This window comes from Pteropus alecto, unplaced genomic scaffold, assembly GCF_000325575.1.
Source record: "Pteropus alecto unplaced genomic scaffold, ASM32557v1 scaffold35, whole genome shotgun sequence".
NCBI classification, from domain to species: Eukaryota; Metazoa; Chordata; class Mammalia; order Chiroptera; family Pteropodidae; genus Pteropus; species Pteropus alecto.
In genome coordinates, this window is record NW_006437828.1 from 7,253,945 (window position 1) to 7,273,868 (window position 19,924).

Below are 19,924 nucleotides of genomic sequence, written 5' to 3' on the forward strand. Positions count from 1 at the left end.
CTAACTGCATGAAAGTTATATGTAGTGTTATTTATAATTACAGTAAATAGGAAATACTGCAGGGAGCAGCATACAGAAGTGGCTCTACACTATGAAGCCTTATAGACTAAGGGACCATCAGATGCGTAATTTCCAGGCACTCTATCCCTTAGGCTGACAGGCAGTAAATTCTGCCTCACTTACTGGAAAGTAGATGTACTGTGCCCTAAATCCCACACAGAAAATTGAAAGGATAAAAAAAAAAAATCAATTTTGCTTCACTAAAATAAGATGCGGGCTACTTTATTTTGCCACGGTAAGTGATGTTTATGGAGCTGTTTTTAGTTTCCCAATAGAATAGTTATGAAATTTTGTCTAATCTTGATAGAAAAGAGCATTCTATGGAGAGAAAAGGTGGGGTTAGGCTTATAAAGATGACAAACCTTGGAATATCTCAAAATCAGCACATAGTCTTAGTTTTTAACTTCCTCATTGTAAAAATTGTCACTGATAACAGAGCAATCTTTCAAAACATCTCTACATTTACAACTTCGACTGTTGAAAAGTTTCGTTCGTGGACTTCAGCCAGTTTCTCCTTTGCAAACAGAAGGCCAAGTAGACAGTTTGTCTTAAGGGCACTCATTACACTTTATTGTATAATTATACTAACCCCCTGCTGGCTTCTTTGTCAATATTTAATGACAAAGCTTCACGTCTAATTGACTTTTTTGAGTAGTCGCCCGGTAATGTTTTAGATAGACAAAAAGAAAGAAAGGAGCCAGATCAACTTCTGCGAATGGTTTACTTATTTTCAAAATAAGTCACGTGAATAAAACCGGCATCTTCCCAGATGGCTGTCACTTTGCATTTGAGTGAAGACGCCAGTGACAGGGGCCCTGAGAGCAGTCAGCAGTCCACCCACCAGCTGCACCTTCTCTTGCCTGTCTTTTCCTTTTCTCTTGTTTTGTTTCACAAGATGGAAATAAGGGTGAAGGTGAGAAAGTGCATAAAACAGAGAGAGGTGCCGAAATACCATTGATAAAAAAAAAAGCAGAATGTTTTTGCAAAGCTGCTGATGAAGGACCTGAGTTGCCATGACTGCAAAGTGCACGCTCCCGAGAAAGAAACCTTCTGGATGATGAGGACTCGGAATTCCATCTGGTCCTCAGCAAAGCCCATCTCTGGGGCTCTTTGCTAGGCAACAACTACTGCAGGTGCCTTCATCCTCGCCTGGACCTACCAAGTGGAAGCAGTCAAGAGTCTAACCGTAATGAACTTGGAAGGCCTGTTCATTAAGGCTTTTTTTTTTTTTAATTATAGCATGCCTTTCTATTTACTTCCCCTTTACTAAGAGGAGAAAAAAAGAAAAATGCCTATTTATTTATTCTCAAGTCAGTGGTGCTTTTTCTGTCCTAACTCAAGAGTAAGCTTCCTTCTTTATCATATTTCCTTTTGATTTTAGAGCTATATTCCATTTGATATATGTAAGTGAAATAAGCTGGCCAGAGGCAGACGAATACTGCATGGTTTCACTTATATGTGGAATAAAAAATTTAAAAAAATTTTTAAAAGGTCAAATTCTTAGAAACAGAGAGTGGAATAGTGGCTGCTAGGGGGTAGCGGGTAGGGGAAATACGGAGACGTTGGTAAGAAGGTACAAACTTTCACTCATAAGACGAGTGAGGTCTGGGGATTCAACGTGTAACATGGTGACCATAGTTGGCAACACTGTGTGGCATAACTGAAATTTAAATCTGCTCTCCAAAAACGAACAAACAAAAAAAGGTAAATATATGACATAAGAGATGTGTTAATTAACCAGATGAGAAGAATCCTGTCACGATGCATAATAATGTCAAATTATTAATGTACACATATATCAAATTTCACACTGTACACTTTAAATATATTATAATTTTGTCAACAAAGCTGGGAAAAAAAGAGTCTAGAATCTAGCCCAGATTTTAACATCAATGTTAGCTTCTGAAAAAAAACTTTGAAAGGAACTAAAATTGGCTAAAGTACTCGAGAAGCTCTATTTAGGTTTTAAGCAGCCACTTTGGTCCCACTTCCACTGCCTGACCTGGTAAATGGAAGCCACTGCAAAGTCAGACCTCATTTAGCTAAACGCTCATTAGCACTTAATTATTACTGGAAATGGAATCAGCACTTCGTTGTTCTGTCCTAATGCCGTGAGGTCCGGATCCTATCAGTATATAACCACTTCCGGTTGAATGGGCCACTTACCTATTTACTGTTTTAAGTGGGTACTCTCTAGATTCTGATTTACTTGTTTCCTCCTTCACCAAACTGCTACAAATTTACGAAATAAGAAATTCAGTCAATTTGTCTCGGAATCTCTTGAAAATAATCCAACTAAGCCGAAATTTTAAATTCATATTGCTTCTAAAACCATTCGGGGTCCTCATTAGAAATTTATTCTAAGTAGTCCTCTAAAATCCAGGAATTCTTTCAGCAATCGTTTGTTGAATGTCTACTATATACAAGGCATCGAGAAGGATGGAAAAATAATGACCTTCTCAAAGGGCTCTCCTTCTTCAGTAGACAGATGGCAGGTAGCCACAAAAATCTAACAGAAGTCAAAAGAGATCTATAACAGCAGTAACAGTTCAGAGAATGGGGAAGATTTTACTAAAGAGGCACGTTACATGTAGACTATCACAGCCAGAGGGACCGTAGAAAATACCCATTCCAATCATTTTATAGATAACAAGAACAACAAAACGAAACAGAAAAGATAAGAAAAAACACTCTTTTAAGGGGGAATAGCAGTTTACCCGATATCACACAGAGAACTGAAAAGATCTAGACAAGGTCGGCTCCGAGGCCCAGCTTTCTGCTTCTCCGCGAGGCCACACTGCCACTCTGGGGGTGAAAGGGTTTCAAGAGGCAAAGATGGGGGAAAGAAGAAAGCGTGCTGGCAACGATCAGAGGCTGGAAGAAAACGCTCATAAGAAGGTCGTTTGGAAAACAGTGTTTGATTTACGTAAGGACAGGAGTTGGAGGGAGGAATGAGACACTGGGCTGCAGGTAGAGGGGGATTAGAAAACGGAGGACAACAGAGGCCAGCCTAAGAGAGCTGGACTTCTCCACTACATGACTTAATAGGTGCAGGTCGCAGAATGTACTTAGAAAATCTAAAAGTTCCTTCGACATTGGTTCCTTCGATTATTCTATGACACTGCGGTCTTAGAGTTTGTAAGAAAGAACAACCTTCTGACATGACAAAGACCAGCTAAACGTACCAAATTTATACTGAATACGATCTCCCTTTGCCAATGTGTCTGCTTCTCCAAAGCAGAGGGTAACAGAACAGGGGTGAGGGAAGGCGAGACACTGTGATCCGCTGTGATGGGTGGGGTTTGCGACAGCACTGCCTGCCTGACGTCTGTGATGTTCCGTCTCTTGCCTTGCCATTCCTGAGGCTCTTCAACTTGCAGGTTCCACCTATGGTTCCTGGCCAACCCTCAGCAAGCCCGAAAGCCAGCGTGGTCTCCCAGATGCTGGGGCCAGCCATGCTCCCGGGGGCACGAGCTGCTCCCCACCCCACCCACTGCCAAACTCTTTGCCTGAGCGCCCTGTTCTCTTCTTTGGGACTGGAGAAATGGAAAAAGACTAGAGGTAGCAAACCCGATTCCACACCGACACGTGCATAGCACTCTACGGCAATTTCAAAGCACTTTCACAGCCTTTTTGTCACTTGCTATCAAGCAGAAGCAAACCTGCAAGGCTCCCCTCGATCCCCCAGGATTAGAATATTCTCCCCGTCTCTCTGGTGACTGGCTAGGCTCTGACATTAGCCTCTCAACCCAGACAACTCCTGGAAACCCTGAGTCTATCATCTGCTCAATCGCAAACCCTGCGTTTACCAAGAAACCCCCACTGCCTCCCACCCCCTATCTTTAAGTCCAATTTGAAGAACCAAAGGGGCTGTTCACTGTGAGTCTGATGACTCAATTAAGGAAAACGATCAGAACCCTGGAAATACAAAATATTCACCCACTCCCTCTGTGAACACGTGGCGAATATCTACTGTGCAGCAGGCACCGTGCTAGGAACCTCGGGTGAGCTAGGAGCCGCGGCCCCTGCCCCTGAGCAGCATGCAGGCCTGTTGGGAAGACATCACACTACATGTAAAATCAGTAATGCGACCTGTGTGATGGCAGGGAGATGGAAGGGCGCAGAAGCAGGGGAATCCTAAGGCAGCTGGCACGTGGGCGGCTACTGGAGTTAGGGAAGCGGGTAAGGGAAGGGGACTGGGCGTGCTCCACGCGGAGACCAGCCAGCATTGGGACCGGGGCGGAGATGGAGGTGCAGCAAGCTCCGAATGGCTGGAACCGGCGGAGCGCCAGGACGGACGGAGGGAGCCCAGGCTCAGGGCTGAAAAGGCGGGCAGTGGCCAGACTGTGCAGAACACTGAACACCACACCGAAGACCATGCCTCAGGATGGTGGGGGCCCCATTTCAGCAAAAAGGAAAGACTTCCTGAGATTTTACTTTTACAGGTGTCAACCCGGCTGCGGAGCGGAGAGTGGATCGCAGTGGGAGTAAGGCTGGGGCAGAGCTACGTTAGCAAACCGCTGCCATCATGCAGGTGCCAGGCGATGGCGAGCTGGGCTCGGGTGATGAACTTGGGAAGGCAGAGTGGGCGGGACTTAATGGGTGGCTGAGTGGCGAGTGATTAAGTCTTGGAGAAATTCTAAAGTTTAGAAGGTAGAAGATCCTCGTTGTTTATTAATTAAACTAGTCATTTAGGTGTGTGTGTGGTGAGGGGGTGGGGAAGAATCATTTCTGAAACCTTATTCCAACAAACAGAAGAAACTTACTGCTTTTAAACCGTTACTATGGATCATTCGCCAGCACCCAAGTGGCGGCCATCACTCACCTGGTTGCCAACCAGTAGCAGATGCTCTCCCAGGAGGAAGTCTTTGAGCATGTCTTCCATCGTCACCATGTGCTGGAGGAAAAGAGCTACAGCTTAACCGCGTTCAGCTCAGTCAAGGTGAAATGGGACAGTAACTATGACGCTATTTTCGTGGAACGGAAAACACCGATTATAACAGACACTACTTAAACAATATGAATTTTTAGAAAAACAGAAATTGACGCTGTGGTTATAAGTAACATACCCAATGAGGTCACTGGCTGAAAACCTGAAATAGTACACCTGAGCAAAACTAAGCTACTGCCCCATATTTTAAGCATTTTTCAGCGACTGCATGATATTGAGTTGGCTTATAATTTAACATAATATTTAAATTAACACTTGCTAATGTAAACACACAAAGGCTTTTTAAAATAATCGGGGATTTCCATGAAACAGTTTACACTGACGTATTCTTAACCATTACCTTTGAAGAATGTATAGCTTTAGAATTAAAAATATATTATTTACTTTCCACATTTTTTTATTCGAATTATGACGCAGTATAATAAAAGAACTAGACTAAAGTTGTTCACAATAGCCACAAAGGAAATTACATTGCTCTTTTGTATCCTGAAAAATAGGACAACTCTAAGTAGGGCACAAAGGCTCAGTCGCGGGGGTGGGAGTTATGGCGAGAACTATATGCAGTATGATTAAAAGCCCTATGCCTTCCTCTTGGTTTTCTGTATCGAAACAATACTGGCCTCATAAACCACCAAAGTTGCTTAAGTTCCCCGTTTGTAGAAAAGGCAGCGTAAGCTTGGTCGTTGGGGCCGTGGAATGGATGAGAAGAATCTGATTGCTGCAGAGTCTTAAAGTCTGACCACGTCTCTCTTTTTTGCTTGAATTGGCTCCTCATTTTGTATCTAATACATACTGCAGATATTTTTATAGTTTGTCACTTGCTTTTTTTTACTCAATTTGGTTTATGGACTTTTTTGATATCTAGAATATTTTCCTTTTACTTGTCAAATTAAGCAATATTTTCTTTCAGAGTTTCTTCCTTAGAGAGAAAAACTGAGAAACTTTTTTGCCTCCTCTTCAAGAACAGATGAGTATTCTGTAATGTTTATCTTGGAGGTTTTTATTTTTAAAAATACTTTTACATACACCATGGAGCTGGGATTTTAACAAGGCGTCGAGTAGGGAGAGATATCAATGTAGTGTTCCTTTTGGGACAGTTTTAAGAATAAAGAGACATTGATATGATCCTGGGGCAACAAATATAAACAGAGACTACCTTAAACAAGCTGAGATGGATGGTTACCCCAGTTAAAATGGAGAACTAGACCACGCTTTTATCTGGGTCCCTGTGATAACGTGGTCTGGAGACCTCTTCCTTCTAACTAAGATGAAGGTCAGTGCCGATTCCAGACAACATTAATCCTTCCTGAAATAAATGGGCAAATCTGCATAGAGAGTAGATTAAAAAGTTGGACCGAGCACCTGTACGGTCAGCTGGAAAAGCAACATAAGTACTGAAAAAAAAAAACCCGAATGGTATCTAGAGTCTTCTTTACTTTTCCTCATGTTGTCCTACTTCCTGCCTTCATCACATCTAACTAGACTATTCAAATCAAGAAATATTAGCTAAGATTAAGGTCATCGCCTACATAATTCTTCTCATAACCTCTTGGCTGACTTAGTGCCGCAGACAATTTCTTAAGTCTCCTCGCCCCGCTGTCTGTGCCTCTCTGCGGAGTCCCTCCTCCTCTTAACAATCTCTCCATAGTCTGCTGGGCTAGATCTTCTTCCTGTAGTGATTCCTTAATTTTCCCATCTTCCTTCATTTGTTCTCTTTTTAGCTCTTTACAAGATTTCCTGGGGGCGGGGAGCGGTGTCGCTGTAGAGGCCAGAGCAGGTTGTGTCTTCCTGCGCCCACCTGAGGAGCGAGGGAGGGCTACATGGTGAGCTGGGGACCCGCATGTCAGTCCTCGAGGAGCTACTTCTGACTCCTCTCCCATCCGTCCCACTGGCCCCGCACAGCGAGGCTTTTCTCCCCAGCTCCACCCTGACTTCTGCATAACTACCGAGCTACTGGTCATTTCCCAGTCTCCTCAGATTCCGCATGTCCCAGACCTGGCTCATGACTTCCTTCTCGGCTTCATTCTTGATCCTGTATCTATCATCCTGATTAGCAGCAACATTTTCTACTACCTGCCCGAACCCCTGTCATCATCATCTAACTCACTTCACTCCTCCCTTTTTCAAAAGCCAATTAGACACCAAGTCTAAGCCACTAAGCCACCAAAAAGTCAACTGTATCTACCCTTTCCTTTTGTCCACACAGTTTTCATTCGGGTTCTATGATCTCTGAACTGGACTTTTATAAGCCATTTCGGCTTCTCTAACTTCAGTCTCTCCTTGAGCTAACATGTTCTCAAGAGTTCAGGCATACCTTGTTTTTGCTTTATCGCATTTTTTGTTTGTTTTTTACAGATTGAAGGGGAGACCTCCACCACTAAAAAAGCCTACGACTTGCTGTATCGATGTACTCACTTAATTGTGAAGACTGGGATCCAAACCCAGAAAATCTCCAAGGTGTGCCTGTACTGACTGTCAGTTTGTTGTTCGAAATTATATCACTGCTTTCTTCAAAGTTCCTTAAATGACTCCTCACACCTTAGGAACAACGGTCACTCCTCACCATATCGATTTAGTCTCCGCCTCACCTCTTAACACTCTCCTCCTATATCGTGTTCCAGTCATGTGCACAATTTAGAGTCATTTTCTCCTTACTCTTCTTTTTACTTTTCCACCAGACTAGCTTCCAGAGGAAGAATCTTTGTCTTTCCACTGACTCTCTACCTATCTCCCAAGTAGCCTGTGACATGTCCTTGTCGCTCTGTCCGCAGCATCACTGCCTTTGTTCAGATCCCTCAGAATTTTCACCTGGACCACTGCAACAGCCTCCTAACTAGTCTCCCTCTGCCTTGATTCCAACCCATAGATGACATTAAAGAGTGAACACGAAGTTAGCAAAAGCAGAAATGTGCTTAAAATCTTTCAGTGGCTTCCTCACTTCTTCTGAAAGGCATCCAAATTCCTTAATTAGCAAGGTCCAGATGACCTGACCCTTTCCTCACTCATCAGTCTCATCTCTTGTCACTCTTCCATTAGCGACTTCAGCTCTGTGCCAGTGACAGTTAATTACATGTAGCTGCCTAGATGAGCCACCCTCCCACGGAGCCAAGTCTCTGCAAATGCTGGTCTCCCTGTCTGAGGGACAGCCTCAGCTTTGCCTGGTCAACTCATTTTCCATGATCATTCCAGTCTGGGACCACTGTCACATCAATGCTACCATAGTAACCTGTGCATACTTCCTGTATCGTAAATATAAGCACTTACTTGCCTTTCTCCCTTTGACAGACCCAGGCAACCAAGCTCTGGAGCTGCATGCATGCGGGCACGCACGTGTGTGTTTTAATCCTAAACCTTAGGACAAGGCTTGACATGTGGCAGATATTTTTTTAAATGTTCAGATCTAAAGCTCATTAAGCTTATTAAAAGGCTATTAAACTCTCTCTCCTCCAATTAGTGGTATGGAAAAACACATTTTAAAATCAGTTTCAACACACTGCAAGGGGATCAGAGGGCACAGAGTAAGAGAGAAGCACCCAAGCATGCAAGAGGCATTAAAGATGAAGCGTGGCATAAAAGAAACAGGAATAGACGTGACAAAAGCAAATTTAATCGAGCCACTGTCCCGAGGACTGCACAGTGAAAAACTTTCATCAGTGGTTAATTCATAATACTTTATGAAGACAATACATTTAGGGACAGACCACAGACAGTCAGTCCATCAGGGCCACCATGTAAAGATCACAGCAGCCCTGTGGTCCTTGATGTCTACGTCACAAACACCATGGCAACAGACACAGTGTTCAAAGGCACAGGCCTCTCCCTGCTCCCTGCCGAATTTCCTACATTCTTACGTGCTGGCAAGTCTTTTCAACGTTTGCTACCATGGAGTTTTTCAAATTGTGGCTTATAACAAAGTATCTTGATTCTTTCTTCTTTATTCCTTTCGACTACATGGAGTGTGACACCATCAGTGCTTCAAAACAGTGCACTTTCCTTACAGACTGTTTTCGTCTTTATCGATAGGCAAGATTTTTTTCCCTTTGTCTTATAAGTAACTTTATTTTCTGTTCATTTGTCTACTGCTTACATAAGAGCATTAATGCTCTGGAAGAAAATAAAATCTACATTATTTAATGGTCTATAGAATGAATAAAAAGCAAACTGAGTTATGCCTTTTGCTATGCCATGGATGATAATTATATTTTGAACAGATTTCAAAACATTTAATCAATATTTTTATTGAGAAAGAAGAATTTGCCAAAATACCTTCTATGCTGTTAATATAATGTAGGGATATAAATTCTGGTGCTCACTGAACAACAAACAGGACTGGAAAACAGCAGATAAAGAAATTTTACTTTAGCATCCCTAAATCCTTACTGTAGTAAAAACAATAAGTAGAAGTTCTTCTAACATAATTTATAAATGTAAGGCTATTATTTACCTGCAGATTAGTGACCAAACATAACAGAAAACTTAAGGATGTGTTTTATTATAAAATAAATATATAACCATCTGACAGAATATCTGTAAAAGAAAAAAACTTTTTATATTGTATTATATTTTCTCTGGAAAAATTCTTATTAAAATGAACTTCTACAATAAAGCTTTCTGGGTACACACTTATTTCTGTCTTAGTAGAAGGTCCATCATTCTAGGTTAGTTTATAAGTAGGAAATTACCTACATTCCCTTAAAAAAAGAATGAAAAGTAAAGAATAGAAAAATACTAGAAAATTTCAGGAAAAGGAAAGAAATATGAAGGAAATAACGCAAAAGACACGTCCCTCTTTGATTTAACTAACAGGAAGGCAAAAGAGAGGATAAGTATTCGTTCTATTTTGTTTTTAATTTAAAAATAAATTTATTTATCCGAAGCCTAGTGTATGTGTGCTTATAAAATTTATTATCCTCTACACATAGCAGCGGCTTTTAATTTTATAATGCATGAATGGAAGATGTTTCAACACTTCATTTTGCATCATCTGAATTGAACTTAGCAAATTATAAAGATAGTTAAACAGTTTCACTTGAATCAGAATGAACTACGATAAGTGGTGATTTATCCATGGATGTAGTGATCTTACCTGAATGTTGTCATAGAATAGAACATCAGGCACTTTCGTTTTCTCGTGGGCGTTATAGATTGGTGCACTAACAGCTCCAATCCTCAGGAATCCAGATGCTACTTCACCTAAACATTCCACACAGATCAGAGGATTACTCGTGGTGCCCCAGAGAGGTCAGGTCCAGCCCAAGCAGAATGTGGTTCAGCATCTTTAATATTCTGTGGGCTCATCAAGGGATTTCAATTTAACAGATAAAAGAAATAAGCTTGAAGGTGGTAATAAAAACCTTAAAGGTATTTTATTAGCCAGAGTATTTTTTAGCTCTGCATAAAAGGCTTAAAGCTCTACGAGGAGCTTAAAATGTTCCAAAATGTAATAATTTTTATTTAAAACAATGTATATAGCGAATAGCACACAGATAAAATTGACAGGGGAAAACAAAACTCAGAACTCGAGTCGAGTCAGCTTATTAATAAGCTTGTTCGGTCAAAGACTATGACACGTACATAAGCCAAATGCACATTCTAAAGCTCTGAATTACCTCGAATGTCACTTATATGACCCATTCATTGAAAAAACCACATGTGAGAATCCCCTGATGGTCTAGTCATAAACACAGAAGCACCAACCCACTCCACTGTCTCAAATCACTATTTTCAGGGATTGTCCACGAGCTTGGTATTTTCAAACAAGCACCCACGCGCTGCATAATTTTTTTGCGGTAGTTATTATTCTATTGTCTCCTATAGTTGGTCCAGAATAGAATCTGAGTTCGTTGAAGCCAGAAAACTAAACAACAAATTTTGAAGTCAGGGAACATACCGCGTGTGTATTTCCTACAGTAACCAGATACGCTATTCACCGTCTGACATATTCCAAGGACAATAACAACAACACTGATAGTAGCAGTTGCAGAACTGATGATCACAGTAATAGAATCTTCATTTATTTAGAATCTTCTATGTGCCAGATCCCAAACTAGGAACTTCGGCTCATTGTTTCCTCACATAATTTCATGTAATTTTCCCTCAAATGAGAAGAGAAGTATGAGGGAGCTAAGAAGAACATAAACTAATTTGCTTAAAATCTCCCAGCCAGTACGGATAGAGCTAAAAATAGAGCTTAGTATAGTTTGACGTTCCTTCTGCCAAGTGAGGTATGTTCAGCCCTTTGACTCCAGATAATGCTCCATCCTGTGGAAATACCCTAGCAAGCAGGGAGGCAATTAGTGCGCCTTAAACAATTGACTCATCTTTCCCATGCCTATTTCAAATAAGAAAATTGCTATTTTTGTGGGAAAGCATTTTGAAAGACAAGGTGGAAAAGCAACTTTTGCGTTCATGGAGCACCATGAATAATTTCGAGCTAAAGATAATTAAACTGTCACCCTGTTTAATCACTGCTGAGTGCTATACATTTGCTTAAGCAGAGTAGAGTTCTTCCCTCAATCTATCTTTGCCATTTTCTTTCTATTCACAAGTTCTATAGGGGAAAAAACCCATGAGCTGTCATGCCAAGAATTTATTATTTATTTACTACCACTGAGTCTCTGAAACGGACCCAGTATAAAACTGTAAAGGGAAAGACTAGGATCATGGCAGCAAATTTACTATGTACTTATATGTTGAGATGACATGCATAATTTCAGATTTAAATAGTATCTGATATCATCTATTGTTTAGTTTGTGAAATATATTTATTTAGTATATTTAGGGCTTTAGAACAATTTAATTCATTCAGCCAATGCTTATTGTTAAAATTTCAAGCTAGAAAATGGAAAGGCAAGCGGAGAAAGCTGCCTGGTAATCTTCTAAGAAATCTCACAAGATGGAATTATTTTGGAAAATTGGCAAGGTCCTCAGCCTGGTAAGCTCGAAACCTGATTTTGTCATCACGACAGAGAATAAAACCTAACTCTCGGGAGATTAGTAAAGTCATAGATTCTGATCTATGTATACATTTTGATATATAAGACCAGAATTGCAAGATATTACATTGCAATGAAAGCTGCAACTTTCATATGACTATATGACACACTGGTTGTCATAGCAGCATATTGTTTGGAGGGTGACCTGCATGGAAAAAGCCAAATCTTTATCAGAATGTTGATAGGTGAGCGTGGCCTCTGAACGAGGAAGTGATTTAAATGAAGTTTCTAAAAGAGAGAGGACATTAAAGATGAATGGAACCAAACGAATCATAAGCCTCTTAACTTAGGTTCCTTCTCCCCTACAGAGGCTTAGACAGGAATTACTAACGCTGGCCTGCTACCAAGACTAAACAGTCTATAGTCCGAACGATGCCACTTTTCTTTGGACATGTCAAAAAATTCAATCAAGTAACATTTGAGTCTAAAAAGTGTCAAGGTTATTCTATCTCTTTGACGTGGCTCTGTATATCTGTACCCAGATCCATGAAAATGCTGTTTATAATTTTACTTAAAAAAAAAAATCTTATTTCCTTAATACCAAACTCTTATCTCAGTGTAGCCCCAACAATTAAAAACACCTACTACAAAGAAAACCACAAACAGAGTGGTCACATGTTGGATGTTTTGATAAAAACAGGTAATTTCTTCAAAAAAAATAGAGAACATTTCATTGTGCTCTTGATTGAAGGATGGGGACGTTTTAAAGGAAGAGCTCAACTTCCTTCCAACTCAAAAGTATACTTCTGTCTATCCAGGAGAGAAGCTCCACAAAAGACAGTACATGTGGAAAAGGAAGAGTAAGAAGGCATGAAACGGTACTCTGAATATTATTTTAGTCTATACCACCCTGGACTAGCTTCCCAAGCATGTCCCGTAAGACATCGGTGGTCCGCAAAATGTAAATGTGCAAAAAACCCCATCGAATTTTAGATTCTATGGTGAAATACATTTGGGGAATAAAAAAAAAAAAAAGGTAAAACAAAATCACGCAAGTTTATTTACACCGGAAATTCCGAGAGCCTTTAATATGTTCACGTCAATTGTGTCTCTTGGGGAGTGAAGGTGTGAAGGGGAAGGGCCTGAATCTGGTATGCACTGAAACAAAGGATGTATTCTCAGGTTTAGCTTGGAAGTGGGTTTCAACCTTTTTTTTTTTTAAATAAAAGATTCATTTTTCAACCCAATAATAAAACAAAATGAATGGAAAACAAAACCATTTTTATTGAAATTCAAATATTTAGAAAATGTTTCATAATTATTATTTCACTTAAAAAAAAAACAAATCATATACTTACATTTGTAATCCTCCGATTCTAGTTCTAGATTATTATCAGCACTTATTTCTATTGAAGCATCTGCCAGATTTTTTTCTAATGCTGATCTTGCGAGGCTTGGTAAAAACCTGGGGGTGGGTGTGGGTGGGAAGGATTTAAAGATAAAGTCAAAGCTTTCTGTAATTCCTAAATAGCTTTTGACATGTACACGCGTGTGCGTGCACATGCACACACACACACACACAAACACACTTACTAACTACAACCTGGGATCTGTGAAAACAAATAATAAACTTCAGGTACATGTGACGATGAAGTATATGTTTGTTGAATCTTTAATAATAAAGCTCATTTGTAATTAGCAGTGTTCATTGACATATAACATTTTTCAGGACAAGACTTAAAATTATTTGCTTTTTAAAATGGATTTAGTATACCTCATAAATCTTATTTATCATTTAGGTGGTTTGTCAAATTTTCTTAAATAGATTAAACAATACTTTAACCTACTCCAAGCTGGCGATCACAGATTCAAATTAGTGAATTAATGAGGTTTCTTTTACTTTCTAACACAAATTATTGAATAAATTTAATATTACCAAACTTGGTTCTTCCTTCCATTTAAAAATTATACCTCCTTATCAATTCTCTATGTATTTTGTCAAACAACACTGGTGAGTGACAGGGGTATTCTTCATCTATAAAGAGATTGTATGAACATCATGGGCTTAGGACATGAAAACAGAGCTTCCTAGCCACACAAACATATCCAGAATTTATGATCCCAAGTGAACCCACAGAAATGACTTTTAACCCATGATTCCTTGTGCTATATTACTATAAAGTAACCGCTATATGCCACAGCGTTCCGAATAAACGTACTAACAACATACCGCTTCTAATTTAGGTTTTCCATAGCTCTCAATCCCTTGTGCTTGCTCCCACAGCCTGGAGTATGAGCTCCAACAAAAGAGATGCTGGTGTGAGCAAGAAGGGAAACGGATGAGCATGTGAAGGACTGTCGGACTGCCTGTCCCCGTAACATTCCAACCCACATATTTGCCGGTATCTCCCGCCCACTGCCTCATTTGGTCCTAGGCTATGACAGGGGCCTTTCTACAGCTCTAGGCTGGCAGCTCATCAGTTCAGCATCAACTCAGACTTACTGCTGCTCATCTCCGACCTTTCATCACAGTCCTTAGGTTGTTGCCTTTTCTTTCAAACCAAGCCCTCACCTTATCTCCCAGATCCAACAGCTGGGTTTATCTTGCTTCCTGAGCCCCTGCCTTGGCGACCTGCCCTACTTTCTTCTTAGCAATATCCCGTGAACTAGAATCTGGCCTGGGAACATTAGGTCCTGCTGTTGTATCTCCATTTCTCCCTGTCACACCACCTTGACCAACAATGACCACTTTCAAGGTCAGATTTTCTTTGCTATTCCCAGAAACCCCTGACATCTCTATAGTGTGTCTGTCAACACATCCTCACTTTGGCCCTGTTCTGGAACATTTCAGATTGCCCTCCAAAGCCCACAGAGGATAGCAAACAAGGCATGTATGCCTCCTTTTCAACAGCAGTGACAGGCACTGCTTACCAATATGACATTCTTTCCCACTGAGATTAAACATGTTTTGGAATTATTTTCAACCTCACACCCAGACGGCACTACCAACTAATCAGAGGTAGCATAGCACGGAAGCTGAAATGTACTTACATCTAAAACTTACCTTCCCATAACCAAAGTAAGCACACCTATTTCAAATTTTTCAAGTGTATTTATCAGTAATGTGAGCATCATAGTGTCCTTTTAAAATCATTATTACTATTATCATTATTTAATCCCAGTAAAAAAAAAAAAGAATTGGTGGAAAGTCTCTAGTTTCCTTAAGTCTTCGGTTCTAAGAAAAAATAAAGAAAGATTCAACCATATTCTGGGAAACGCAGAAACAGAAGTAGTTGCCCTACGCTAACTCAGATAACTGTGTCTCATCATAGGAGCTGAACGGGATCTTTAGATTAGGAATGAAACGGGACTCCTCAGGATGGGAGCAGCAGAAGCCGGGACCAGGAGAGGGGGGCTTCCAAATCACCGCCCCAAGGGGAAAAGTGTTAGCAGTAAGAGAGAGAGAAAAAGACTGAGGGGCTCTTGACTTCTGTTTTGAACATGTAATTAATTTATAACTATGATTTTAGATCTTAAATTTATAAGCAGTATTGGAATACTTAAGAAAACTTATGGTTTATCCTAGTTAAAAATCTAAATTGTTAAATTTTGAGCTATGTAATTTCTCAGGAAGGCTTTGTTAATTCAGACATCTGAAGTGCTTAAAAGGACACAGAATATTCTTATAGAATTTATTAAACATAATTTCAAATGTTTGAAGATATTTAATTTAGCCAAGTTGTATAAACAGAGCCACATCTTCAAAGGCCCATAAAAGCAATTAGATCTGATAGACTTAAGCTGCATAACAAAAAATCCTAAAGAAGATCTAGATTTCTGAAATTATAGACTTAAAAAATTGAATAGCAGTTTTTAAAGTCAAAAATAAGTCCCTGAATAGTATCTCTTGCAATGAAAATCATTATTCAGGACAACGAAATATTCACATCACATCAAAATAATCACTGTAATCATATAACACTGTGTATGATAATTCTATCAGGTTTGTGATTTTAAAAAATTAACTAACAGCTTAAATAATGTAAAAATTTTATACAGATGTTATTCATTTTATGTCACAGAAGAATTTCTGAAAAATGCTGTATGCAAACTAAGTTGTTGGTGAACGAAAAAAATGTCATTACCTCGATCCCTGAGACAGTTAATCTTCATTTCTGATTAAATCCTTATAGCTCTGCCCACAGGTTCTATGCTAAAAGATAGTCACCCCCAAGATTTTCCAGAAGGAAATAACTTAATGGAATGCAAAATATCTGAATGGAATAGAACTTTCTACGATAAAATAATTTTTGGAATGTGAAATAACTGGTAAATTCCTAATCTTCTAAATTTTCTTCCATTTGGCCTCTTAGGTTTTCGAATTTCTAGAAAATGAATTGTGCACGTCGCTCCGAGCCGTGGTGGACACATTACAGGCTATGAGAATGAGGTACTTAGGGAGCTGTTTCCTCAGGTGAAGAAATGTTGCAGCCTGAGCTCAACGAGCACAAGCAAACGAATGAATAATATTTTTTTAAATGAAATGAACAAGACAACAAGTCTATCTAATAGTTAATAAATTTAATATTTAACAAATTTAGCCTAGAGAATTTCTTCTGACTTTTCTCTGCTTAATAACAGACTTCATGAATATATGTTAATTTTCGTTTACAATTTTCAATAAAATTCAGTTTCTTTTCACTGCTTCAATGTAGAATGAGGTCATTAAAAAAAAACCTTTAATTACCCATAATTTTTTGTTTTTTCCTGCCATAGTGCTATCTTGAAAAGAAGATTAGTAAAAAGGCTATTGACTCTGTAGCCTCTAAAGTCAACAGATGATGCATAAACAAGATAGCTCTTTTACTTACTGTAAAGGGTCAAGGGTTAGTAACAAAACAGAGTTTTATTGTGGTCATTTGATAACATTGAAAAAATTAGCTGATATTTGATTCACTGAAATACTGATGAGTATGAAAAGTAAGCATTTTTTAGTTTTTCAGATTTTTTAAGTATGAAATATTTCAAGCATACAGAAAATTAGAGAATACTAAGCATTCTATTCATTTCTCTCCATCCCTAGAGGTAACTCTCACACTGAAATTAGTATTTTTCTTGTCTATATCTTTACTTTGCTACATATTTAGGAGTAAAAATATATTGTACTGTTTAATGTATTAAACATTTTACATAAATGGCATCATATGCCAAATCTCTTCTTGCAAACTGCTTTTTTCACTTGATATTGTCAAGTGTCATACCTATTGATATACGCAGATCTACTTCATTGTAACCGCTGTATAGTATTTTAATATGTGAATATGTCAATTAATATATTCATTCTTTGATAGATAGGTTGTTTCCAATTCATTCTTATAAACAATGATGCAATGGACACTCTTCTACCTGCCTCCTTATAGATAGATATAAGTCTATCTCTGAGATGATATCAAGAAGTAGAATTGTCAAATGGTATAGTATGAAATATTTAGACATAAAGATAGTGTAAGTTCAACCCCGAAGTTATGAGGCGTCTATCCCAATAGCTGTAATGAAATTCCATTTCCTTCCTCTCACGAAAAATACTAATTTTTATAGGTAAAATTTTTTAAGTATAAAATGATAGCTGATTACTGTCTTAAATTTCATTTCCCTGATCAATAATGAAGTTCGGCACTTTCCAGATGTTGGTCATCTGAATGAACTTTTCTGTACATGCCTATTCGCCCTTCAGCCATTTAGGGTTGATTCTCTTATCTCATTAATTAATACTTAATAGTCCCAGCATACCAATCTTTTTGTGATTATAAATATAAATCTTATTAAACATCTTTTAGTGTGTGACTCATACTTATACAAAGGTTCATAGTGTTTTTGTTGTAAAACAGGATTTTACTATTTTCTAAAGGATAAAGCGAATATTTTTAACTTTTAAGCATTTATTGATAAGTCCATCCGTTTCCACCCTGATTTATAATGCCACCTCAAATATATACTAAATTCCCACAAATATGAGGGTCTGTTTCTGGGCTCTGTAGTCCATTCTAATGGTCTGTCTTTCCTTGCACTGATACACACTGTCATGATGAATATAGCTTTATAATGGATCCCAATAACTGATGGAGAAAGTATACCTCCTTAATCTTCCTCAAAATTTTCTTGACTATTATCAGCCTTTTATATATCAATGCCAATTTTGAGATCAGCTTGTCTAATTCACTATAACTCTGGTGTTATTTGACTGTATTATACTTATATATCAATCTGGTTTCCTTCTTGCTGAAATATATCCTTTAGTAGTTCTTTTGGCAATGTGGTAAACTCTAGTCCTCATCAAAAAATGTATTTAGCTAAGCAGAGACTTCTGGGGTTCATGGTTATCTTCCCTTAACACTTTCAGGATACTATCTAATTCTTCTGGAATCTATTGTTGCTGATCTGAGGTTGTCAGTTTAATATTGCTCCCTTCTACCTTTTTCCTCTCATAATTTTTAAGTTGTTCACTTTGTCTTTAATGCTATGCAGTAATAACACAATGCCTATTCTCCAAATTTTGATCACTCTTGTTTATTTCTTAGATCAATTCACATTACTTGATTTATTTTTACTTGCTTTTTTTAAATAAAAGAACTTGAAAGTTGATTAAACTACCAGGGCATATATGAAGGTCTACAGAATGTGATTCTTTAATTCTAGTACATTCGAAGCATGACTTTCCCTCAGGCTCCAGAACTACTCGCACTGCTTAGCACTGACTGTTTACTTCCATTAACATACATCTACACCTAAGTTCCCACTATGAAAATACCGGTTAGGTACTAGATCTCTTTCTCTGTCTACGTCATCTTCCGTTCATGACGCTGAAAAACAAGCACTTACAGCATTTTTTTTCTAATTTTCATTCGGCTGTCTAATATTCTTCTACTTAAAAGAAAAATAATTTTATTATTTTTTATAATTACCAGTTATTGAAAGAATTACTCTGCAGACACTAGAAAGGAGCCCCATTTTAGCTGAATACAGCATAGAACAATTCAAGTCACAACATAAGAAGCTTATTTAATTACAAGTAAAATTGTCCACTAATCTAAAGATTTACATATAGAGGGTAATTACAGATTCTCCTAAATTGAAAATAGATTCTCTTTTAATTCTTTTTTTTTTTTTTATCAAGGAATGAATGAATAATAGACATGACCACCATAAAAATATTACCAGATCAAATGAAAAGAGTCTAAAATAAACCTCTGGGCCTAATGGACATTGTTCTCAATCTTTCTTATAATTCTTTTAAAATAGTTTTCAAGCATGTGATTCTGTTAAGAAAATTCGATAAGCCAATATTTCATAGCCATTTCCAAACAGGTATGAAAAATATTAGTGTAGACTGAAAAGGTGTTAGTTTTGTTAAGTTTGGGTAACAGGGAAGTACTATCAAGCATGGAAAGTTCCAGTGAAAATTGTGTCATGATCACGAATGCCAACTCAGGAGATACACAGACCGGCGTTCCAACCCCACACCCACTTTCACTTATTTACCACTGTGTGACCTGAACCAAGTGACTTAAGTAGTTTTCTTATCTATAAAATGCCTCTTAAAATTGTCGTCATGCACAAATAAGACACATATTCTGAAAACTGAACACAAGGCTGAAACAGCTACATCTTCAGACCAATACTTTTTCCAGACTACCTATCATTAAACTTCTGTTACTGTTTCAGCAAAGACCCAGAACCTTGCATTCAGTGAGAAAGGAGAATACGGGTACCTGGACAGGCAGGCTTTAGTGACGGCATCGTGAAGATTTTCATCGGGGTACTGCGACAGCCGACGAGAAATCCGCAACAGCTGTCTGGTGGAAAGGGACGCTGCCAACGACTGCGCCTGTGAGAGGGCAGAGACAGCCTGTTAAGAGTCTTGTTTCCACCTGCAGAAAGTCCTGTCAGATGCGTATCACAGCAGAACTCAGCATTCCTG

At 38.7% G+C, this 19,924-nt stretch overlaps 1 protein-coding gene across 2 annotated transcripts in view; it reads right to left on the reverse strand.

Annotated features, from left to right (window-relative positions):
- The window catches only part of VWA8 (von Willebrand factor A domain containing 8), a 258,042-nt gene that overhangs the window by 155,474 nt on the left and 82,644 nt on the right, over positions 1-19,924 (reverse strand). For both annotated transcript variants that reach the window (XM_025049015.1, XM_025049014.1), the window contains exons 17-20: positions 19,716-19,831; positions 13,305-13,411; positions 10,098-10,204; positions 4,886-4,957 (exon numbers count right to left, since the gene is read on the reverse strand). In XM_025049015.1, coding sequence (XP_024904783.1) covers positions 4,886-4,957; positions 10,098-10,204; positions 13,305-13,411; positions 19,716-19,831 — 402 coding nt within the window. The remainder of the gene's footprint in view (positions 1-4,885; positions 4,958-10,097; positions 10,205-13,304; positions 13,412-19,715; positions 19,832-19,924) is intronic.